The following is a 25,705-nucleotide window of genomic DNA, read 5'->3' as shown; positions in this document are numbered from 1 at the left end:
CCTGAACGCCGTTTTCCATTCATCATTGGCCTTGATTCTAACAAGGTTATATGCCCCACGAAGGTCAAGTTTAGTGTAGATGGTAGCTGTTCCTAATCTTTCAATCAACTCATTGATCAGGGGAAGAGGGTAACGATTCTTGATAGTTATTTTATTTAAAGACCTGTAATCGATGATTGGCCGTATAGTCTGGTCCTTGTTTCTTACAAAAAACATGCTGGAAGCGGCTGGTGAACAGGAAGGTCTAATGAACCCCTTACGGAGGTTTTCATCCAGGTATTGCTTGAGGGTTTTTAACTCTGATTCAGAGAGAGGATAAATATGTCCAAAAGGGATAGGAGCACCAGGAACAAGGTCAATCGGACAATCATAGGGTCGATGAGGAGGAAGTGTCTCTGCTTCCTTTTTACTGAACACATCAGCGAACTCTGAATAGCTGGAAGGTATAGTGGATTCCCCAGTAACATGCAAAATGGGGATGTGTTGTAGACATGTTCCCTGGCAATATGCAGAGTTAAACGTGAGAGAGAAAGGAGCCCATGTAATAAGTGGGTTGTGAGTCCGTAACCAGTCTATCCCTAATATTATTGGATAAAGAGGAGAATTTATGACATCAAAAACAAGAAATTCAGAATGGACATAATTAGTAGTAGTCCTTAAAGGGACAGTTTCAAGGCGAATGGGCCCCGAGGAGATTAAGGAGCCATCAATAACTCTGACAGAGACGGAATTACGTTTTTGAACACAAGGAATTTTATTTTTTGTAACAAAGGATGAGTCCAGGAACACCCCATTAGCACCGGAATCAATAATGGCCTTAGTCGTAATTCTTTCTTTGTCCCACTGTAATATGAGAGAAACAGAGGAGAAATGAGAGGTTGGTTTAGAAGGAAGTACACTCATTACAGTCGTGGTAGAACCATGCTTACCGCCTCTTGGACGTTTCAATAGGGGACAGTCTGGGACCACATGTTCTTGCGAAGCACAGTACATGCAGAGGTTCATTTGTCTTCTTCTGGTTCTCTCTTCTGGAGTAAGAGGACTTCTCACAACCCCTATTTCCATAGGTTCAGCGGGAGTTATAGGTTTCTCCGGTGCCTTTGAAGAGGTGAAGGGTTTTTTCCATAGAGAGCTAGTGAGTGATTTCTCAGCTTTTCTTTCCCTAAGTCTTCTGTCGATACTGATTGACAGTTGGATAAGTGTATTTAGTGTAGTAGGTAGTTCAGTTCTGGAGAGCTCATCCTTGACAGCTTCAGATAACCCAATACGGAACTGGTTACGTAGAGTTATGTCATTCCACTGAGTTTCTGGTGCCCATCGTTTGAATTCAGCAATGTAATCTTCGACAGGCCGGTTTCTTTGCTGCAGTGTTCTAATGGTTAAATCTGCAGTCGCTTGTTTGTTTGGGTCTTCGTAAAGAAGAGACATGGCTTCAAAGAATTCATCCAGAGAATCCAATATGGGATCATCATTCTCAAGAAAGGAATGAGCCCAGGCCATAGGTTCACCTCTCAAAAATGAAATAACAGAACAAACTTTAGATCTTTCAGTGGGATATGATCGGGGTTTTAATGCAATCAACAACTTGCAAGAATTGATAAACTCTCGGTATTGGGACCTGTCTCCAGAGAATTTTTCGGGGTTGGAGACAGCAGGGTCACTAGCCGAGTGTGTAACTGTGTGAGGAGTATGTGTTTGCAAGTCCCTTACATAAGTAAGGATTCTTTCATTGGTGATCTGTAGATCTTGCATGCCTTGAGTAAGAGTATCCACTCTTTGGTTTAATCTGGTGATTTCAGAAGTGAGATCTGCTGTATCCATTAATTAGGCTGGATCAATCTGTAATGCTCAATTGTTGATAAGATGGAAACAACTGCAGATTTCTGAGCTTGATATTGTTTATTGCTTTTAAATAAAAAAGATAATCAATTTGAACTGTCTCTTTAATTCCTGGCAGGTTATAAACAGCAGCGGAGTTGAAGTTGTTTTAAGATAAGGCAAATTTAACACAACCAGCGAGAAGTTCCAAATTAGGATGCAGATGATTAATTAGTAGGTGTTGAAAACAAGGTTAGGAGTTTAGGTGGAGCAGATAGCGAACCACTTAGAATTAGGATGGTTATATATTAAGCTTGAGCCAATCTGGTTTACTTAACTTATGAAGGAGCGATAATCCAAATTGGTGATAGAGATTCCACAGAGAATCGAGGTTGCAGCAGGCAAGAGAATATCCAAAAACAGTCCGAGGTCGTAGGAGAGGAGAAGGAGGGTAAACGATTAAACAGTCCGGGTCCGATACACAGTAGAAGTAGTAAATATTCAGTTTGAAGTTCGCGGGAGCTTTCGAGTTGATCCAGCACTGTGGTGTTGACGCGGTCTCTCTATGAACCCTGGGAACGACCACGTCATAGGAGGGGGAGTGGCCGCGCTCCGAGAACCCGGAAGTCCACGGTTAGCGAATGCCGGAAGGTCTGACAGACAGATTGTCTCCACCTTGAAAGTGGGGATCCTGAGAAACAAGTTGGTGGACTTGAGGTCCATGATGCAGGCTGAGAATGCACCCTCCTTCTTTAGTATTATGAACAAGTTCTAGTAAATCTCTATACATCTTCCAGGTGGTGTTAAAAACTGCACCTGCATTATGGACAGATACCAACATGTCTGTCTACAATCGTAAGTTTTGAATAATCTCGTCCCAATGCCAATGGGAGGGCAATCGTATGGATGGCAGCACAAAATGTGTTTCTCCTGAAAAACAGGTTCTAATTGGAAGATAATTTTTCCCGTTCAGATGTTTTGACTTTAAATTTAATGTACCAAGATTGTACATTCCCACAGGAACAGGGCCCTTTAACACAGTGGATCTGTGTTAAATTTTGCATTGTCTCTTATTTGTATTATACCTTTTCTCTTTACTTGTAACAATTTCCATGGCTGTGTTGGTGCATTACAAATAAAAGAAAAATATAAATTTTGAATTCTCACTTTAGTGAATAACCCTGTTAAAATGCTTAATGTAGATGCTATATATATATATATATATATATATATATATATATATATATATATATATATATATATATATAGTTTCTAGCATGTTCCTTTCAACATCTCTCTGATTTTGAATGACATTTTGAGCTGAATTAAATGAAATCACTGAAGGAACCTGGAGAATCTGCCCATGCAGGTCATTTGTGCTTCACACTTACATTAATCTAAGCTGCATTTACTTGGCTTAGTCAACGTCACTTCTAATAGTGACAGTATTCAACACATCATACCGGATTCTTTGTCCTATCACACATTATAACCAGAGCAGAAAGGTCACCGTGAAAGGTGACAAACAGGAGTACTATTTAATTATGGTACGCAAATTAACCCCTCTGTGTCAACAATTACAGAAGCTCCTGACGAGCTTCACATCAAAATGTTTAAATGGCCATAAATGTGTATGTAACCACTTGGTAATTACAGATGTAACTGTCCCAACTGTCTCTTTGTAGGCATGCTTGAGCATAATGCAGCGTTCTGTACAAGATTAAAATGGAATTCGAGGACAACTGTGACAGGAAGGTGCGTACAAGAATATTGTTATGTATGCACATTAATCATTTTCAAATGATTTGTTAATATACTTCTGCTTTATCCTTTGGTTAGCAAAAATAAATTGTATTATGTATCCCTTCTACAGAGACAAACTATATACATATACATACATATATGAACAAAGGAAGCATGAAGATATCAAAGGTCTTAAAGCATAATTTCTATGGTTCCCAGTACCATGTTGTCATAAAATGCTATTAGTTTGATCATTTTTTTTCCCATGCAGAGTCAGCAGAACTACAGCAAGCGTTGAGATCTGTACAGACAATAGCAAAAAATACTGTGATAGCTGCTAGTCAGCACATTTTGAGTTGCTTTTTTGATGTGAAATGGACATAGAGACTGACCAACCTGTATGCTGCCTCCGGTGCTTGGTAAGGGCGTGTCGGGTCCCACCAGCAAAGCCACAAAGGTCACACAAGAATGACTTCTCGCCTGTTGCAACAATAAACAGATGTGGGATTGTAGAGGTCACAGATCGTTAAAACATATCTATCAAGGCTTTCAGGCTTACTAATTCCTCCAATCAAATGTTTCCATGTAAATATGTCAAATGGGAATGAAATTACCACTGCGGTTTATTGACTGTGATAAAATCTGAAAAGCACCACTGAACATAATTACATACTTGTCAGACCCATAAAAATTAGCTTTATTATCAATGGAATGGTTTTGTACAACTTCATTTCTGTTAGATGCCTTCCAGATGGGGCTGCTTTATGCACTTGAGCAGTTTTTATGCATATCCTGATTTTTTACAATTCCCATACATCTGGCCTCTCTGAGCACACTAAATAGAGCCTAGAAATTTTAATATCCAAATATGTATCTGATTGCGGGTTAACTATATTTCCCACTCGCTGTCATGTTACATTTGCATATATTGATGGTTCCATTTATCTGTTGTTATTGTGCTCAATGTGATTGTAACTCTCTCCGTGGCAATAGTAAGGACATGCTGTATATTTTGTAGAATTTGCTGCTTGGCCAATCATTAAATAAGCCTGTAAGTAGGACACCAGGGTTAATGGAAATAGTAACCCTTTCTATTACTGAAATTTGCAAATGATGAATATAATGTAGGATGGACGGTCTATGTTTACATAGTGTTTACAGTTTGCATTTCTCAGTAACATCCAAAATAAATAAATAAAAATCACTGTTGTGTTTGATACACAGAAATGGTAAAACTGATTTTCCGATATGGCTTAAATGTGAGCCCTGCCAAACAAAAGATCCCATTCACAGGCAGCTTGTTGTTTAGAACAAATGCAATTATTCATGTGTCAAATGAAAACACTGCATTACCATTTGACAGTTTAAGGGTTAATGTCTACTATGAAATATAAATATGCTGTCCATGTTCCAGTAGTTGTTATTTTATTTTTTACTTTAATATAAGAATCAGGGCATGTGTACGACAAGAGAATATTTTGCTTATTTGACATGTTTTATCCTGTTTTTCCTGACAAATCCAACTAAAAAGAATTATTATAGTGTAAACAATGTCATTTTCTCCATTTCAGCCATTTATTGTTAAGTACATATTACATCTGGTGTACTCCTCATTAACATAAAAAAAACATCAGAGATGTCCAAAGCCAGTTTGAAGTCAGAATTAACCCGGGTTATAGGTAAATACTGACCACATTGTTTACTTATACATACTACTCCAATAGAAGATCCAGAAAATAACCATTCTGCTTTCTTTGCCAAATGCATGGTTTTAATTAAGCTAAACAAACACTTCCCCTTTTCCTTCCAGCAATCTCCATTCCACATATCTCCCAACATTTCAAATGGACAGAGAGGGACACTTTATTTTGTAGGTGTGTGAGTGGGTGTGTGGCCAGGGGCTGGGCTGGGCTGTTCTGAGAAATGTTAGGTGACATACTAAAAACAATTTATGTAACGAAAATGTAACAAGAACAAGATGTTACTGTTAAATATTATTGCTGTATAGCTTTGATAAACACACCAACAATATGGGGTAGAAGAGAAGGACAGAGGAATTTAAAGGGACGCTGTAGGCACCCAGACCACTTCAGCTCACTGAAGTGGTCTGGGGGCTGTGTGCCTTTTGCACCTAGTGCTGCAATGTAAAACATTGCAGTTCCAGTCTGACCTCAGTGGCTGTCTACCAGACAGCCACTGGGGGTGCTTCTGGGAATCCAAATGTTACTTTTGGTCCGTTATCTGACGCTGGACATCCTCATGCTCTGCGTCAGATTTTCCCCATAGGAAAGCACTGAATAATGCTTTCCTATGGGGTGGCATGTGCATTAGGTCTCCCCTGCCAGCTAGGGAGGAGCATGGGCTGACCCGAGGGACATCGGCGCTGGAATCAGGTAAGTGGCTGAAGGGGTTTTAACCCCTTCAGCCCTGCGGGAGGGTGGTGCGAGGGAGGGGGGACCTATTAATCCTATAGTGCAAGGAAAACGGCTTTGTTTTCCTGGCACTATAGGATCCCTTTAAGACAAAATAAGTAATGTTCCTCATAAGTAGGACATTCAATGAGGAGTGTTAAAATGCCCAATGGTTCTCCCATTCATTGTTTCATGCATAGTGGGTGAGTGTTTGAGGCAACTGGAAGAATCTTAGCGAGGGAACAAGTGGCTCCCCTCCCACTTTATTTTAAAGCCCCCACTCACTGTCTATGGGTAAGAGGAAGTGGAGAACCAGTAAGCAGGTCCATACTTTAGGTACATGTGGTCTTCTGGATTTCAAATGTAATTTATTTTAAGAGTACTGCCATTATACAGGGCACAAGGGAAGGAGCAGTTGGGTAGCTGTTATATTAAAAGCATGTCAGATGGGAGGAAGGATGGATCAGTAAGTAGTTCTTCCCCTTATTTAGAGGAGGCCCTCTGAACTACCAAATCAATTAAGTTTAAATCCCTCAATCCAAAGCACAGAGGGTGAGGGAAAGAGCAGGTGGGATGCTACAACTGCCTACTTACTCTTTTATCAAACCTCATGGAAGATTGGATAAAAAAGACCTGAGCTGATTCCTGCCTAGACTGATAGGGCCTGTGCAGGAAGCAGCATGAATGTCGCTAAACGTTTATGGGAAGAGATAGATATATAGGAAGGGGGAAGAGAAATACAAATAGGAGGTTAGGAAAACAAAGGGGGGAACAGTAGAGACATATCCAGACCAGAAGGGGCTAGGGCAGAAATGTAGGGAAAGTTACTAAATACTTAGCATTGGATCTGAACATCTGAGCAAAGGTGTATAAAGATGGCTGTCAGAAAGTAGGAAAGTTAGGCAAGTGATTTCTTACATTTTTTTTAGCATATATGTACGAGGGGAAACATAAACATTATGTTGATTTACTAAATCAAATAATCACAGTGTTCCTCAAGTTTAAAAAGGATCATGTATAGTCTTGAGTGTGCCTTGAAGGAAGGTGGCACTCAGTTGAATCACTGCAGTCCTTCTTCTGTGGCAGTGGTTACTGGAGAAATCACAATAACCCTGCACAGGGCACTGATGTCACTTAGTGCTAAGTAGAGAAATAAATGTTACGCTTGGAGCGCAGTATGGGCTCAATACCTAGTGATGGTATGTAGGAAGAAAACAACAAACAAATTCATACTATATAGTATGAATTTGTTTGTTGTTTGTTTTTGTTTTTTACCTCTCATGGGAGGTATATTTATTCCTCATTCTCAGGTCCTTTCCCAACCCAGAGTCCTGGGGTCTGAGGGTACTGCGTGTTATCTTCCTAGAACTACACTCTTTTAAAAAGTGATCTCAAATGTTGCACCTGGAATCTGTTAAAGCCACTCAACTAATGTGGGGGTCACAGCCCCGAGTGCTCCTATCACAACTGATATATAATATACTGACCACTTCATCAGCTTTCTTTTCAGGGTTTATTCTTACTTTCTATTATTTGCACACATAATGCAAGTAACATATTTCCTCTAAAGACCAATTCAAATAGCATACAAATCTGAACGGCACAATTTAGGTGGCCATATAACAAACCCGTGATTACAACTTGGGCAATTTTCCAAATCATTTATTTTAGCCTTAGCAAGAGTTTAGTGAATAAACCAAGTAATATAGATGAAAGGCCACCAATTTAAATCAATATTGTCCTAAATTTTGAAAAACGCTAAACAAGTTTTGATAATAATCACATTAACCAGACTTTTTAATGCATACATTTACTAGAAATATTGAAAATGTATGTTCGCACAACAGCAGCTGCTCACCAAAAACAAGCATAATTTTAATAGCTTGCTGCTTGTGTAAATTCCCAGTGAGGTGGTCTCAGACATGTTTTATGCCATTACCGAATAACTCATTATTTGCAGTTCACGAGACATACAGCAACCCCAGACAATTGTTTTGTCTATAGTATAAATCTATTTGTTTTCGTCTGTTTAGTTTCCCCTTTGAAATGCCACTGTATGTGTGGATACCATAAATGTATAGCACAGAGTTGGTGGTTACAATAGTATTGTTATACTAAAGCAAAACAGGACAGTCTGGTGTAAAATACATTCAGTTCTGCCTAGCTTTGCTTGTGGATTAGATCTGATTATTGTAGTGAGATAACTCCCACAAGAGGGCTCCATTTTGTTTATTTTTCCACCTGCATAGATTTTTAAACAAACTAACATCTCAATGAAAAAATACAAAATACAGTATATAAATGAGCAGGGGACACTTTTCTTATGGGATGGTCCCGAGATTTGCAAAAGGGCCACACAGTGCATACAATGTTGTTACATATCTATTACCTACTGTTCAGATCATTCCATAGTGCATTATTTAGCAGACAGTGTGGCCTGACAAGTAAGAGTAGAATTTATCTAAGCACAGCTACGGTTGGGCATAAGTGCACAGGGAGGCTTAAACTGAGAACAACACGAGGCTTGTGTAGAAAAGTGGTTGCATGCAGGATCTCTAATTTGGGAATCAAACTGGATAATTCTCTGAAAGGGTTGATGATGGGAGGAGAAACCAATCAGCCTTTCATTTATTTAAAATTTCTTAAATATAAATATATTAGTAAATATAGGACTGATGTGGGACTAAACGTGTTAGTCAACCTTACTCTGAGTAACCTGCTTTATTCTGGAATAACAGGAATCATATCATCTCAGATCTCATTGACACAATTCTCTTTTCCGGATGTCTCCCTGATTTGGCAAGGAAGCCAAGAACAACTGTCCTGAATACAAATTAAAGAGACACTATAGTCACCAAAACAACAACAGCTTATTGTATTGTTCGGATGATTATAATCAGTCCCTTCAGACTTTTTGCAGTAAACACCGTTTACATTACAGCCTAGGGATACCTCCAATGGCCACTCCTCAGATGGCTGCTAGAGGTGCTTCCTGAGGGCTTTGTATTACCTACAATCTTTGCAGGATAGACACTAAACTCTCTCTTAATAATAATGCATCTCCTTGAAGAGATGTTGATTGCCATTATGCATTTCTATGAGGAGATGCTGATTGCCTTCTGCAATCCATTTGATGTATACTAAATCACCCTGGATGTTTTGCCACAATTATGGGTTTAAAGGACCACTATAGTGCCAGGAAAACAAACTCGTTTTCCTGGCACTATAGTGCCCTGAGAGTGCCACCACCCTCATGGCCCCCCTCACGCCGGGCTGAAGTTGGAGGAAGGGTTTAAACATTCAGTCGGTCCATAGGAAAGCATTCTCAATTTTTTTCTTATGGACGCTGGTGTCTTCTCACTGTGAAAATAACAGTGAGAAGCGCGGAAGCGCCTCTAGCGGCGGTCAATGAGACTGCCACTAGAGGCTGGATTAATCCATATGTAAACATAGCAGTTTCTATGAAACTGCTATGTTTACAGCAGGCAGGGTTAACCCTAGAGGGACCTGGCACCCAGACCACTTCATTGAGCTGAAGTGGTCTGGGTGCCTATAGTGGTCCTTTAAGAGCATTATGGGAGATGTGGTCCACAACATCTGGAGTGTCGAAGGTTGCCTACCCATTTTTTATAGCACCACTAGTGAAATTGTACATCCTTGAAATAAGGCCTGTTAAAGCTTACTCAAAGTAAATGTTTTTCTTAAGTTCAGCTTTAATACGTTATTATTACACTATTTTTGAAAGTTTTCTGTTCTTGAAGTTTACATACACATCGGCTAGCCAATCTACATATAAAATATTAAGTACCTTTGCGTAATACAGTTTACTAAAAGCCCACAATTTTGTCTGTTATAGAGTAACATTATAAAATTAATGTACTGTACAGAGCATCAATAACACAGAAAAAAATACTTAGCCAGATCAAAGCAAACTTGAAATTGTGCTGTTTTCCTCATTAAACTGACCCTAGAGGCTATGGTTAATAAGTGGTGATGAAGATCATCACTGCTACAATAGCCTGTGATCCATTGTTTTCTCCTCAGGCAACAAATTGGACTAGGCTCATTGCCTTCAAGGAACTATAATAAGTAATTTGTCACAAAATGGCATTCCATGCCACTCAGTACATGAACTACCACTTTAAAAATTGGTTAGACGTTTAAGATTGTAAGAGAAACATAGACATCATTTAATAACTGTGTGTCAAATATGAATAAGATCTACTGGAACAGAAATGTGGAAGCAGATCTTCAAATAAGGAATTCATTTCACTATACTGTTAGGTTCAACAATGATCCCTTCTTCTCAGTTATCATTCAGAGACACTAAACGCAGTGAAAGAGATTCTTGTTTTAAAATTTTGCACAAAGCCACTTGAATAAAGTGAGCATGATGTTTTATATCTAACTATAATATCTTGTTAAAAAAGAGATATATAAAAAAAAAAAGACTTTTTAAAGAAACACTATAGGGTCAGGAAAACAAAGGTATTCCTGACCCTGTAGTGTTAAAACCACAATTTAAGTGGCTTGCCCCCTATAAGCCTCCTTAAAAGATAATACTTACCTAATTTCACACACTGCATAGATCCACTGGCGCTGGCCCGTTCTCTGACCCGCCTCCTTTCTGACATCCTAAGAATTTATGATTTCAGGCAATCCAATGCTTCCCCATATGGAAATCATTGGATTGGCTGAAATCGGCAAGGAGGCGGGACAGGGCCAGATGCCGGCTTGGCCAATCAGCACCTTTTCAAAAATGCCTTGAATCAATTCATAAAAAGAAGAGTGGTGTAGCACCTAATATATCCTTGAATATATTGGATTATTCCGCCCAAGTGCAAAGGTTGGAGCTACACCTAAGCTCCACAAAAAGTGTTTATTATCTTTATCATTTATCATTCTTTTAAAATTGTATTTCGCATACTACACTATCAGTTATTCTTTTTATCATTTCAGGTATCTTCAAGAACATATTAGGCGCTACACAACTCTTCTGTTTCTCCTTTTTCTCTGCTGGACAAGAGAGGCCCCAGACCCGGTGATTAAGCTTCCTTTTGAACTATACCAGTAATCTACAAGCTCTGAATATTCATATTCCGGCACCCGGCATCACTAAACCGCGCAAGGGAGCCGTGTGGAGCAGGAAGGAAATCTACAGATGCCCCACATCGGCTCCATAAGGTAAGGAGCAATAAAAAAAAAATATGTGTGAGTGTCTGTCAGTGTGTGTCTGTCAGTGAGTGTGTGTGTCTGTCTGTCAGTGAGTAAGTGTGTGTGTCTGTCAGCAAGTATGTGTGTCTGTCAGTGTGTGTGTGTCTGTGTGTGTCTGTCTGTCAGTGAGTATGTGTGTGTGTGTGTGTCAGTGAGTATGTGTGTGTGCCTGTCTGTGTGTGTCTGTCAGTAAGTATGTGTGCCTGTCTGTGTGTGTGTCTATGTGTCTGTCAGTGTGTCTGTATGTATGTGTGTATCTGTCAGTGAGTATGTGTGTCTGTGTGTGTGCGCGTGTCTGTCAGCAAGTATGTGTGTGTCTGTATGTGTGTGTCTGTCTGTTAGTGAGTATGTCTGTCTGTCAGTGTGTCTGTGTCTGTTTGTCATAAAGTAGGTGTGTATGTGTGTGTCAGTGTGTCTGTATGTGTGTGTGTGTGTGTGTGTCTGTCAGCAAGTATGTGTGTGTCTGTCAGTGAGTCTGTGTGTGTGTATGTCTGTCAGTGAGTATGTGTGTGCGTGTCTGTCAGTGAGTATGTCTATCAGTGAGTATGTGTGTCTGTGTGTGTGTCAGCAAATCTGTGTGTGTGTCTGTCAGTGTGTCTGCGAGTGTCTGTCACTGTGTGTGTGTCTGTCAGTGTGTCTGTATGTGTCTGCGAGTATGTGTGTGTGTGTGTGTGTGTGTCAGTGTGTCTGTATGTGTGTGCCTGTCTGTCAGTGAGTATGCGTTTGTCTGTGAGTGTGTGTGTCTGTCAGTGAGTATGTGTGCCTGTATGTGAATATGTGTGTGTGTGTGTCAGTGGGAGGATCAGTGTAGGAAAGAAGATGACCAGCATATTTTAGTAACTACTTTGTCTCAGTAGTTTTGCTACACCTGAAAATTGTAGACACTTGGCGTAGCTACTGCAGTCTAGAAGTGTGAATCCACCAGTCGTCACCAGTGACAGCTGCAGAAAATTGTCCCTACTTACGGAGGATCCAGCTGTCTTGTGGGATCCCCCATAAACATCAATGTTGTACTCTCGAACATGTGTGAGAGTACAACAGTGACATCCACTCCTGGAGCTTAAACTGGTTTAGGTAAGTTAACTCACCTGTGCATGCCCCTCGTCACGGGACCAGTGGTGTATTTTGGATCTGTGATGCCCTAGGCATGACGGAACTCGGGCACCCCTAATTTAAATTTGCCCCACCCCTTCTTGCCAAGGCCACACCTCTTCCTGTTAAAGACTAACACACACTTTGACCGACAGACACACACTCTCTCTGATACACTGACATACACACACAGTGTCACAGATTTGACACAATCGGACAGACACATACAAACACTGACACACAATCACTGACAGACATGCACACACTCACTGACATACACACACAATCATGCAGACACACATCCACCCACTGACAGACACACACACGCAGAGGCATACACAATCACTCAGACACACACACACACATTCACTGACAGACAGACACACACTCACTCACAGACACACAGGCTTCCTCACAGACACACACTGACAGACAAACACAGTCACTCAAAGATACACACTGATAGGCACACACAATCACTCAGACATACACTGACAGATATACACACACATTCACTGAAACACACACTCATTCACTCACAGATTCACTGACACACACACACTCACAATTACTGGCGTACATACCGCGGTCGCAGAGGTCACAGCTGCGACCAGGCCCGTTACTTCAGGGGGCCCGGTCGCAATGCAGACCCGTGCAACCGGGTGCCCGCTGTCATCATTTGCGGCCCCGGCCTGCATGGCAAACCGCCGGGGCCGCATGATAAGTTGCCCATCATGTGGCCCATGCTGTCAGGGCCACCTGATGGAGATGGATTGTCAGGGGGCCCGGTCATTGCTGGACGCTTTAACAGCACGACCGGGCCCCCTGTGATGAGATCATCACTGCTGGGAGGAAGTGACTGCACATCACTCCTCCCAGCTAACACACAGAGCTCGCGTGGGAGGAAGAACAGGGAGTCAGAGTGGGAACTCTGACTCCCATCAACCTGAGCCACAACTGGACCCCAAAGAAAGTTTGTATGTATGTGTCTATCTGTCTGTATGTGTGTATGTGTCTATCTGTCTGTATGTATGTATGTATGTGGGCCTGTCTGTTTGTTTGTATGTGTCTTTGTATGTATGTGTCTTTGTATGTATGTGTGTCGTGTGTGTGTCTGTATGTGTGTGTCTGTGTGTGTCTGTATGTATGTATGTGTGCCTGTCTATTTTTATGTATGTATGTGTGTATGTCTGTGTGTATTTGTGCCTGTCTGTATGTGTGTCGGTGTGTATGTGTATGTATGTTTGCCTGTCTGTATGTTTTTATGTATGTATGTATGTATGTATCTTTGTATTTATGTGTGTGTGTATGTGTCTGTCTGCCTATTTGTTTGTATGTATGTTTGTCTATTCTGTATGTATGTGTGACTGTCTGTTTGTATGTGTCTTTGTTTGTATGTGTCCAGGGCCGGACTGGCCCACCAGGATACCGGGAAATTTCCCGGTGGGCCGCAGCACCTGGGGGCTGGAGGGAGAGATGGAGCCCTGCTGCACAAGAATATCGCGGCCGCCGGCCGCATGTCGGTGCCGCCGGGTGGCCGGTCCGGCGGCACACTATGAGGTGATTACTTGCGGCCGGCGGCCCCATCTCCTGTGCTGACAGCTATGCTGCTGTCAGTATCAGTGAGTATGCCGGGCGGCCGCCTAAGCGATCCAGCAGCACACTCACTGATACTGACAGCAGCATAGCTGTCAGCACAGGAGGACTGAGGGAGGGGGCGGAGCTAACTACCATGCTCCCTCGCGGTTCCCATGATTCCTAGCATCTACACATCATAGAGTAAGGATTACTCTATGATGTGTAGATGCTGGGAATTATGGGAACCGCGAGGGAGCTTGGTAGTTAGCTCCGCCCCCTCCCTCAGTCCTCCTGTAAAAAGGTCAGAAGGGGAGGGGGGGGGACAAATAGAGCGGAGGGGGGGACAAATAGAGAGGAGGGGGGGGACAAATAGAGAGGAGGGGGGGCAAATAGAGGGGAATGGGGGGACAAAGAGGGGAAAGGGGGAGGCAAATAGAGGGGAAGGGGGGGCAAACAGAGGGGAGGGGGGCAAATAGGGGGGAGGGGGGAAGACAAATAGAGAGGAGGGGGGACAAATAGAGGGGAATGGGGGGGACAAAGAGGGGAAAGGGGGAGGCAAATAGAGGGGAAGGGGGGGGCAAATAGAGGGGAGGGGGGAAGACAAATAGAGGGGAAGGGGGAGAGACAAATATAGGGGAAGGGGGGCAAATAGAGGGGAAGGGGGGCAAATAGGGGGGAGGGGGGAAGACAAATAGAGGGGAAGGGGGAGAGACAAATATAGGGGAAGGGGGGCAAATAGAGGGGAAGGGGGGCAAATAGAGAGGAGGGGGGACAAATAGAGAGGGGGGACAAATAGAGAGGAGGGGGGGCAAATAGAGGGGAATGGGGGGACAAAGAGGGGAAAGGGGGAGGCAAATCGAGGGGAAGGGGGAGGCAAATAGAGGGGATGGGGAGAGGCAAATAGAGGGGATGGGGGAGACAAATAGAGGGGATGGGGGAGACAAATAGAGGGGAAGGGGGGGCAAATAGAGGGGAAGGAGGGGGACAAATAGAGGGGAAGGGGGGAGAGAAATAGAGGGGAAGGGGGGTGAGAAATAGAGGGGAAGGGGGGAGAGAAATAGAGGGGAAGGGGGGGCAAATAGAGGGGAAGGAGGGAGAAAAATAGAGGGGAAGGGGGGACAAATAGAGGGGAAGGGGGGACAAATAGAGGGGAAGGGGGAGGCAAATAGAGGGGAAGGGGGAGGCAAATAGAGGGGATGGGGGAGACAAATAGAGGGGATGGGGGAGGCAAATAGAGGGGTGGGGGGGCAAATAGAGGGGAAGGAGGGGGACAAATAGAGGGGGAGGGGGAGAGAAATAGAGGGGAAGGGGGAGAGAAATAGAGGGGAAGGGGGGGCAAATAGAGGGGAAGGGCGGGAGACAAATAGCGGGGAAGGGGAGAGACAAATAGAGGGGTAATAGAAACACAGGGAGAGGGGGGACACAGAGACTGAGGGGTAATAGAGAGACAGGGGATGGGGGGATAAAGAGGGGTAATAGAGACAGAGGGGTATTAGAGAGACACAGGAGAAGGGGGGACACAGAGACATATGGGGTAATAGAGAGACACAGGGAGGAGATGGGGAAGAGAGACACAGGGAGGAGATGGGGAAGAGAGACACAGGGAGGAGATGGGGAAGAGAGACACACTGAAGGTTTGTTGGGGGGACAAAGAGACATACAGTAGGGAAGGGGAACAAAGTGACACAAGATTTGTGGGAGGCAACGCTGGGCTGGGGAAAAAGAGTCTGGAGTTAGAAAGAGACACACAGATGAGATTTGGAAGGGGAGAAAGAGACAAAGTGGCTGGGGCTAAGAACAACACAAAAGGGGCTGGGGGAAAGAGAAATACAGAGGCTGGAGAAGGGTAAAAAGAAACAAACAGGGACTGGGATGAAGTAAAAGATGCACAAGGGTTGCTGTAAGAGGAAAAAAAAGGAGACAATTGGAGACAAGATACACTAAACAAGGTAAAGGTAATAGACGTAAATTGATGTGATCCTGACAGTAATACACACACACACACACATATATGCATGTATATTGATGTGTGTATTAGTAACATATAATTAAGCCTATAATATTTACACATATAGTAATATACATTTATATATGCATAATACACACATAAATGTCATATATGTATGTATGTATGTGTGTATGTGTGTATGTGTGTAATGAGCACGTATTGGCCCTGTCTTGTTGCTAGATGCATACTCATGCACAATAACATATTCAAAGTGAAGAGCGCACCCATAGAACTTCAAAATTAACCAGATCACTTCATTTTTTTTAGTTGTGCAACTGCAGACATTCAGCATTTCAGTATCATTACTAAAATGTCCTTAATAGGCCAAAGTAGTTGTACTGAAACATTGATTACATGCAAATGTACGTCTACTTAAAATAAAGGCGCTCTTTTGTTTATTTTGAAGCCCTATATGCGTTCCTTCGTTGGAGTAAGAGTTTTCAATTTCAAGTTATTTTTTCACCCTCTATATCAGCACACTATGCTGGCGCAACGCATTATTGGGCTGGTATAGAATTTTTTTCCAGGGCTGATTTTAGTTCCCAGTCCGGCCCTGTATGTGTCTGTATGTATCTGTCTGACTGTGTCTGTGTCTCTGTATGAATGTGTGTGTGTGTGTGTGTGTCGGGGGGGAGAGATGGAGAGAGGGGGGAAGTGAAAGGGAGTCCCCATGGATCAGTTTTACACCACTGCTCACAGATACACACACATTTTTTTTTTATTTTCATTCAAATCCACCCAGTCTCCCTACATTTGGGAGAGCTGTGTGTGTCAGGGCTCCACGGGCAGCGGTGAGGGGAGGCTGCAATCCTCTCGCAGCACTCACCCTCGGTCCGTCGCCACTCGCGGTCCCCTCTCCCCTTACCGATAAGCGAACGGCGTCCTCTCCTCCTGACACGCCGCTCGCGTCCTCCTCTCCTCCTCCCAGCGGCAGCATGTCTAACGCTGCACGCTGGGAGCCGGCACTATTATCTAAGCGCCGGGGTCACTCACGTGACCCGGCGTTAAAGCTACAGTGCAACAAACACAGTGGGGGGTATAGATATCCCCCACGTGTGTTTGTTAATACTGATTGGTGGTTAGCCAATCAGGATTCAGGCTAGGATTTAAATACTTACCTTTCCTGTCTATCTGTGCCCTGTTGTGGTCTTTGCTTTATAGTATTGATTCTGAACGTGTGCTTTCTGGTTACGTACTCTCTGGCTTGTTATACTGACTTTGTGACTTTCTCCTACCCTTTGACCTCGGCTTGTTTCTCGTTATTCTGTTTTCTGGTTCCCCTTACTCGGCTTGTCTCCTGACTATTCTGTGTGTGCTTAGCCCAGCCACTCTAAGGACCGGTACTGCACACTTTCTGTTTGTGTGTCTGTGTGTGTGTTAGCGTGTTGGGTTCCCCAGTATCGTGACAGTGTGGATTTTTTACCTGGGGTGCTTTTGGGCAGGCGTGCAGCCAGTTGAGGTCCAGGCGGGAGGCGAGGGAATGTGATTTCATATTCCGGCTCCCGGCATCACTCTACAGCGCGCGAGGGAGCTGAGCAAATCAGCACTCTCTCGCCGCCCACCTGGAGCTCAGCTAGCCTCCTGCCCCGAGGCAAACAAGGTATTTGCCTGGGCATTTGGGGGTGGCGGTTTTTGACGTCCCCTGGAAAGTGCCGTCCAAGGCAAATGCCTTGTTTGCCTTGCAGCAAATTCAGCACTGCACGAGACCCCAGGCAGTGATGTAACTGTTGGGGGTATTTGCAAATTATGTAAAGTCCTCACATGGTGACAGTACTGCTTTAAAGAATTTCTCAGAGATTCATTACTGTTCAAGTGTCATTATGCCTGCAGTCTATATGTGCAGTGTTTCTCTATAAAAAGCTGCACATACAGATTTTTAGCCCTTTTCTGTTGGATGTAAAACTCCATCTCAGGCAGCCTTATTGGGCCATCTTCAAAGAGTTCACTGTGTGTGGACCATTGAGTGGGTGTATAAATTACTGTGTGTGTGTGTGTGTGTGTGTGTGTGCAACAGTGGTAGGCAACCTATGGCACATGGTGCCTTTGCACGGCACTCAGGACTGTTAGAGCCAAACAGACTCTGGCCTAAGTTCCCAGTGGAACTTCAGATATCTGCTAGTGCAACCTGAGCAGTGATTGCAGGTGGTGAGGGACAATCCTAAATTTATGCATTGCAGCCCGTACAGGAAGTGATCGCAGATAACCTCCCAGCACTTGTGAACAGGAATCTGCACAGGAGTAGAACAACCCATAGCAGCTGTTGCAGCTCCTGCCATTGACCTGTACCTGGCCAGCCCGGTCCTCACTGAACCCCAGGGAAGTCACCCACACTGATAGATATATACAGAGCTGCAGAATAACCCTCCCCTCATACAAATAATACAAACAGCTCACACAAAAACATACACACAATCCGCACAAACACAATACCACTAACAATCCACATACACACACGACCCCACAAGCAGTATCTCACATGCAATACCCCAAGCAGCCCCACACATACATAAACTCCCAAACGCACAATGTGACATATCCATCCACACACAATTCCACAAGCAGCCCCATACACATCCCTCATTCATAGGTATAATACACGTTACCACAAACTACTAATGAACATATACAATATAATAGCTCATTTACGCACAAATACAATGATACAAAGCAACTGCAATATCAATAACAGAATACAGCAACAAACACATCTCAATTTAATAGAATAGGATCGGTACACTACGGGACATCACAATCTTATTTTGGCACAGTGCTGCTAAAAGGTTGCCTACCCCTGCCCTAGGACAAAAGCGCTGATTATTCTGTATGTGCAGAGTTTGAAGTAGAAAAGCTGCACATACAGACTACAAACACAATGACCACTTCTAAAATCAGAAGTGGTCACGGTGTTTGAAGTAACCTTTTTTCAATTTTAAATTTAATTTTTATTTTATTTTAGCAAAAACTCTACAAATCTGAACATGAAAAAAACAGCTAATTATTGAAGCTAAAAGCTACAAAATGCTTAAAAAGTTGTGCTTGTGTCTGGACTGTCCCTTTCATTTCTCTTCTTTCTGTGTTCCATTTTAGCAGATTTGAAACATTCCTAAACTTGCAGCCATAATTGTTGGCCTTCTAATTTAGTCAAGAATGGGAATAATTCTGGGGCCATGGCATTTAGGCCCATAAAGGAGTCTTGGCGCTTTGGGGGGGTCGCCCTGGCAGGGCCGGGGCACTGGCCACTTAAAGATGAAAGGCCCTAACCAGACCCACTTCTGAGCCACAGACATACACCTGCCGTTTCGAGACACCATGAGAAGCAGGCTGTTCAAGGCCGCATAACCCTCGCGGGAGAATCTAGGGTGGAACCTTTGTGTCCTCCCTCTCTCCTTGACCCATCACTCCAACCCTATTCGTATATATTTATACATATATATGTACGTATTTATATATATAATTTTTTTTGCTAAGTTAGTATTTTGGAAACATTTTTTGAAAAATGTATCTAAAATATATAAATTTTTTAAAAAGCTTATCCACGTATATTAAATGAGTATATATGAGTATACTTAATGAGTAAGATCTCTCTGAGATGACTGTAAATAAACCACATATGTTAGAACTTTCTTTACACTAGTGTTTTAGGGTACACTTCTAAAGTATTTGTATGCTGCATGAGTTCACATATTGAAATAGTGTCCCTTTCTTCATAGTCCAACAACTGTAATGCTAATGGTTAAGCTAACTTGCCAGTCCTATGAGAGCCCTGTGCCAGCATAACTGGTTAGATACGGCCCCTTTTAAATGCCTTTTTTTCACATAGCTTTTATGTAAATAAATGCTTAATGCTAGTTTTTAATAATTTGAGCCTTTTGTACTAAAACACAATATGTGCTTCATTAAAACAGTCACTTCTTTGGAATTTATGCCATTAAATAAAATATTAAAAATCACCTATAACTTTTCTTTTTAAAAGTTATATTAGAGATTAAGCAACTAAGGCCTTTTAGGGCTATTCTAAGCACCAAGGCCCCTATAGATTAAAGGACCACTATAGGCACCCAGACCACTTCAGCTCACAATCACGTCATGAGAAGACGCTGCCGTCCATAGGAAAGCATTGAGAAATGATTAAAGAGGGAAGAGATTTCCCCAGCGCCGAGGGAGCCCGGCGCTGGAGAAAGGTAATTGATTAATCCCTTCCTCCCCCTTCAGCCCAGCGGGAGGAGGTCCATGAGGGTGGGGGAGACCTAAAGACCCTATAGTGCCAGGAAAACAATGTTGTGGTCCTTTAATGTAATTGTTTTGGTGCTTAGAACTTGTGCCTTCAGGCTACCAACTGTAAACTGTCTTTTCCCTAAGGCTACCTCTAGTGGTTGCCACTTAAAAAGCCACTAGAAGACACCAAAGACTCTCAAAAGAGAAGCATTGAGTCAACAAATTTCTAAGAGAAAATGCTGATTGGCGCACTGATTGCTGTACATGCACGCTAGCCCTACCTTGGATTGGCTGAGACCTTCTGGAGGAGGAGCGTCAGTTGCAGTAGAACCAAAAGGTAATTAAATCTTTGTTTACACTTGTTAAAGGGGAACTCAACTAAAAAGATACGTCCATATGTTTCTATTCCTAACATTAGAGTGTTCAAAAGTGGCCATATCAGGGCAAACATTGCTATTGAAGAGAAGAAATAGAAACATTGTTTCATTTATTCTCTTCACAGTATATTTCAGGGCTTAGAACAACGACTGACAGGGAACTAAAATGGAAGCAGTTAGTTTTAAGATAAACAGGTGTGAATTTCTAGATTTAATTCTATTTTTCAAATCCACAAATACATATTTGTTAAACAGAGGGAAACGCAAGCATAATATAAAATATACTGGAAAGTGGCAGTTTCCCTTGAAATGAGAAATGTCAATTCTTAGGATTGTTAATATTATGTATACTTATCCTCTTTAACAAATACATATCTGTGAGCTCTGAACTTCTCAAGAGCATCCGAATTCCAGACCTGGAAGACTAGCCTGGAGCCTTACTGAAGCAGCGATCTCCTATTAGCATGCTCAAGTTGTCAGTATTGTGGTTTTAACGAATATATGATTACAGCATTCTAACTTGTAACCTTAACATTTCTTACAGTCAAAATGAATGATTGCTTTGGGTAACAACACTGAATGTTTACATGATAGCAGGGACAGGATGTTTTTTTTTTTTCATTCTTAACATCTTGAATTAGTTTTTAGTGTGCCATTTTGCATTCAAATATAGAAAGACACGGAAACCAATCCTTTATTTTCTATTAGAAAACAGCCACTGTCCCCTCTCTCTCATTATGGTGCAGACTACAAGACCTAACAACAAAAATCTATATTATTGATCTAACAAAGTCTCCACAATTATTCTTTAGAAGGAAACACCGACGATAAATTACATCTGCACTGGCTTTTCATCTGCTGTTCGATATAAGTGATCTCTCAGGGCAGGCTGGAGACCTTAAATCGTCAACACCCTTGTCAAAAGAGCTAAGCAGACCAGGGTCTCCCACAAACTGCTTTGGATATTTTTCAATAAAGAACTTTTTTTAACCTAGAAACGGTTTAAAAGCGGAGTGGCGCATTTAAATCCTGGAGCAACATTTAACATAATTAGTACATGGCGTATAATCTGTATTAGACTCTGAGTTTATTTATTTCAAGCTGCAAATCAGACATAAGCTATCAATTTCCTAAACCTTTGATGAGATCTAAAACCAAGTCATTAAATATATTTGTGACCATCTAGTGATGCATGTTGGTGTAAAACAGATACAAGGAAAACAAGGCAATTATTCTCCTTATTATCTTTACAATTATTTTTATGCTTCACAAATAAAGCAAGCCATTCCCTTTTTTTTTGCACTGCATGGGTGAGTTATTTATTGCAGTGGCTAGGCATTACTAGAAATAAATTAACAAAATGGGGAAATGAGAGCTTTTTACATTACAGCAAATCAGACAGCCTAAGAACCGATATAGAGAGTTAGAGAGATTGCAGGGAGCAGAAAGAATGCTAGTTAGAGAGAGAGAAGACGACATTTATCTTGCAGACTAAAATAAGACGCTATAAAGATTCAATTTTCATTTACAGCTGCAGAAACTAAAAGGATGTTTCAGAGTGGACAAGACTCTCTCTCAAGGTTTATGTTAATGGTGTTTGTTACAACATCTGTGTTTTAATTAAAAAAAAAAAAAGTATGAGTTGACTATAAATGTTTTTTTTTTCTTCCATCTATATAAACAAACAAGATAATTAACACATATTTCTAAACAGACCTGTGTGAGTCCGGTAATGATCTTTCATGGCGGATGCTGTAAGGAAAGAGTAATGGCATGTGGGCCAAGTACATTTAAATGGTTTTTCCCCCGTGTGCAGTTTCATGTGGTTGTTCAGAGCCCACCGCTCTCTAAAACTTCTGTCGCAGAGGTTGCATGAGAATTTCCTAAAATGGAGAAAGTAAAAGATAAGAGTAATTATTTCAAAATAATACCAGCAAATGCATAGCTAAGTTGTAAGATTTTTATTTATTTTTTTATATGAAAGAATAGATGGGGCTTGTAAAAAAAAGTGAATCTCTGTAAGAGCAGCGCCTTTGTTGTAGAGAATTGCAGCCTAGGTCTGTCATGTCTGTATAACCAGGCATTGATTTTTCTGTCGAGGCCTGGAACGTCAGCCATTTATTCTGTGCTTTGTGGTTGGGCCCAACGGGTTTGAAAAATTCTGTTACAGTCCAGTCACCCCTGAGGCAAATGTGAGAATAGATTTTACCTGTACAGACCCATACCACTTATCCAGGGCATGTGCTGTCAGAGCAAAGGCTAAATGAAAAGCTATCTGTTCTGAAGCGCTCACACAGTCAAGTGGTGCTAAATGCTCAGCTACTGATAACATACATCTCTGCTACGCTTTCACATTTAACCAGTGCTTGCTGTAAGGGAAACAGCCAGGTCCTGTCATTGGATGTAGATATGTTATATAGGTTTACAAAATTTTGCAAAAAGTATTTAGTAAAGTGAAGTGAAGCCACAAACAAGCTAGTATTTTATTTTTATTATTATTTAAGGTGGAAATGGCTCATGGTAAAGGATTCTTCAATTATAATATTAACTCGGTGCTCTATTATTTATTTCTCTAATAAGATAATATGTTCCTGTTACGACGGCAGTGACCCAATAAAATGGTATGGGGACTCAATTTTGAATCCACGTCCAGAGGATAGGATACATTCATATTCTTGTAGCAACACAAGATAGAGGGAATTGATCATAAAATTGCACATAATTTGAAAGTTTGACCATATTTAATGCAACTAAATTCTATTTCAACTTGTAACTCCAGAATTATGAATGTCACAAGGCTGGCTCGTAGACTCCATCATTTATGTTCGGTTACTTTAGTCAGAAATAGAGGGGAATTAAAGAAACAAAACAACATTTAATTGGAGAAAGCAAAGTTAATTCAAGTCTCTTTGTCTTCCCCTATAAATGAGAAACCGTGTAAAACCGATGATTTACACTAGGCGAATTAGGTGTAATCATTTTCAGAATTATTTCACTAAAGTGGCAGTTGTAAATAATTGACAAGGCACTAGCACATTTTCATCTACAATAGTCAAATTAGAAAAATGTGCAACTCAGCTATTCATTCGGCTTCGGCAAGTTTTCAATGCCCAAGTTTATTCTCCACAATTTCCAGCTTAGTAACTATTCCTCTGTATGACTTATTAGAGCTGACACATAAATACAATAATGATATTTAAGTAAGTAGTTTCAAAAACTGAACTGAACCAGCACCTAGAAAGCAGCAAAAGGCTTGCAGCATAAAAGTACAGATTGTTAGCAATGTGAATTTATTAATAAAGTGCCAATATAATCTGTAGTCATGTAACTTTACATCCACTGGCACAAACAACATACATCCTGCTCAAACAAGGCTGGCTACCATATTTCATACAATTTCTCTTTAAAATACTGAGTAGAAATGTAGAATTTAGTTGTTTCTCATATATTTAGTAAAGATAAAACGAGATAAAGATTTGGTGGTTGCTGTAATGTAGCATTTCCATTGTCGATTTCTATTGCAATAATGCTAGGAGCACTTCCTCGAGTGTAAAGTGCTACATTTCATCTTATGGTTTGCAGGCTGCAGGAGTATTTTAACTTTTGTTTCTATTAAACAAGCAAAAAAAAAAAGGGGGGGGGGGGAACAATCACTTAGCTTAAAATTATACTACTGAATATCACACATAACTTGTGTTAACCTTTTTTTACGATGCTCTATTTAGGGGGGGGGGAGGGGGAAAACTATATTAATTCCTTACATTAGAACGTTCATTGCAGTCCACCACAGATCCAGCTTTAACACTGTTATTACACATGTAACATCCTGCAGTTTTGTTATGAGGAGAATAAATTTATATGCTTGCACTAGAATGTCCCTGGTATCAATCGATACCAGGGGGCTTTTTCAAGTGTATTCAGAATTATTCGGTGAAACACGTTGTGTGCTATTTTATGGTTTTTATTCGTATTTTTCAAATAAAGTTTAACTATATTTATCATCTTTGGATCTTTCTGTTATACTGACGCTGAAACATCACTTTCCTTGGTGAGTAACTAACCACCTATGCCTTTGGGTACAATTTCAACCAATTCACAGCCACGCATATCCAAAAGAAGGGGATCATTCAACTCCAGGCCTTATGCAATAAGCAATCAGAAAGATCTATTAAATGTGAGTGTGCATTTATAAATATTTTACTCAATAGGTATCTGATATACTACACTATATTGGTGTTTTCTGTCCTGTTTGCATTTTCATATCTGAACTATATTCCATAGGATCAAGACTTCAGACCCATATCCACAGGAAGGGATTGTATTACATAAGCGCTAAATTTAGACCTAGTTTTTAGCTCAAAACAACTCCAAACACTAAGTGTATTTCTTTTTTTTTTTTTTATATTGGAAGAATCTACTTACGACACCATATTCCCTCCTCATCGTCTTTTTTCATTGCATATCATCGTAAACCGGACGACCTCATCAAGGCGCTGCTTCCTAATTCTATGTTCTCTATCAAACTCTGGCTTCGGTTACTCCAGCTGCCTTTTACATTTGGACAGTAAGCGCTAGAAACCTTTTTTTTTTTATATATATATATATATATGTAGGTTTGGTTATATTCGATTCCACTAGTTTTTTATTTTGTTATAATGAAATCATTTTCAGGTTTTCGTTTTTTTCCTGTTCTTTTACTCAAGTAAATAGTTAAACTCTATATGGCTAACATTTCTACCCCTCCTCTTAACCGTCAGTGCCTTCATGTAAAATGGATATATGTAAGAGAAAGTATTTTAATATGAACAACCCATTCATCGTAGTTACATAGTAATCTTGGCTGAAAAGAGACTCAAGTCCATCAAGTTCAACCTTTAAACTCTATCTTTTAATACTGTTTATCCAAAAGAAGCCCCTGTCCCCTATTTGAAGAGATTTCCAATTATGCAACAAAAAGGGGAATACAACCTTCTAGACTCTATAATGGCAATCAGATTTATCCTTGGATCAACAATCAATATTAATTATATTCTTGAATGTTATGTTTTTTCAAAAAGACATTCAGGCCGTTAAAATAAAACATCTACAGAATCTGATCAGACAAACTCTTTAGGCAGATCATTCCACATCTTTATTGTTCTTAAGCTGCATAATCCTTTCCTCTGCTCTAGCTAAAGTGACCTTTTTTCTATGATAAATTCTTAGGCATATATGATAACCAGTATTTACTACTGACATTTAGGAAACAT

General features: G+C 41.2%; 1 protein-coding gene across 1 annotated transcript in view; it reads right to left on the bottom strand.

The window, feature by feature from the left end:
* ZNF407 (zinc finger protein 407) overlaps positions 1–25,705 on the bottom strand; it is a 547,008-nt gene that overhangs the window by 185,540 nt on the left and 335,763 nt on the right. The window contains exons 5-6 of the mRNA XM_063451620.1: positions 22,173–22,339; positions 3,958–4,041 (exon numbers count right to left, since the gene is read on the bottom strand). Coding sequence (XP_063307690.1) covers positions 3,958–4,041; positions 22,173–22,339 — 251 coding nt within the window. The remainder of the gene's footprint in view (positions 1–3,957; positions 4,042–22,172; positions 22,340–25,705) is intronic.

This window comes from Pelobates fuscus, chromosome 4, assembly GCF_036172605.1.
Source record: "Pelobates fuscus isolate aPelFus1 chromosome 4, aPelFus1.pri, whole genome shotgun sequence".
NCBI classification, from domain to species: Eukaryota; Metazoa; Chordata; class Amphibia; order Anura; family Pelobatidae; genus Pelobates; species Pelobates fuscus.
The sequence above is the reverse complement of the archived record's forward strand: the minus strand, read 5'-3'. Positions and strand labels throughout refer to the sequence as shown.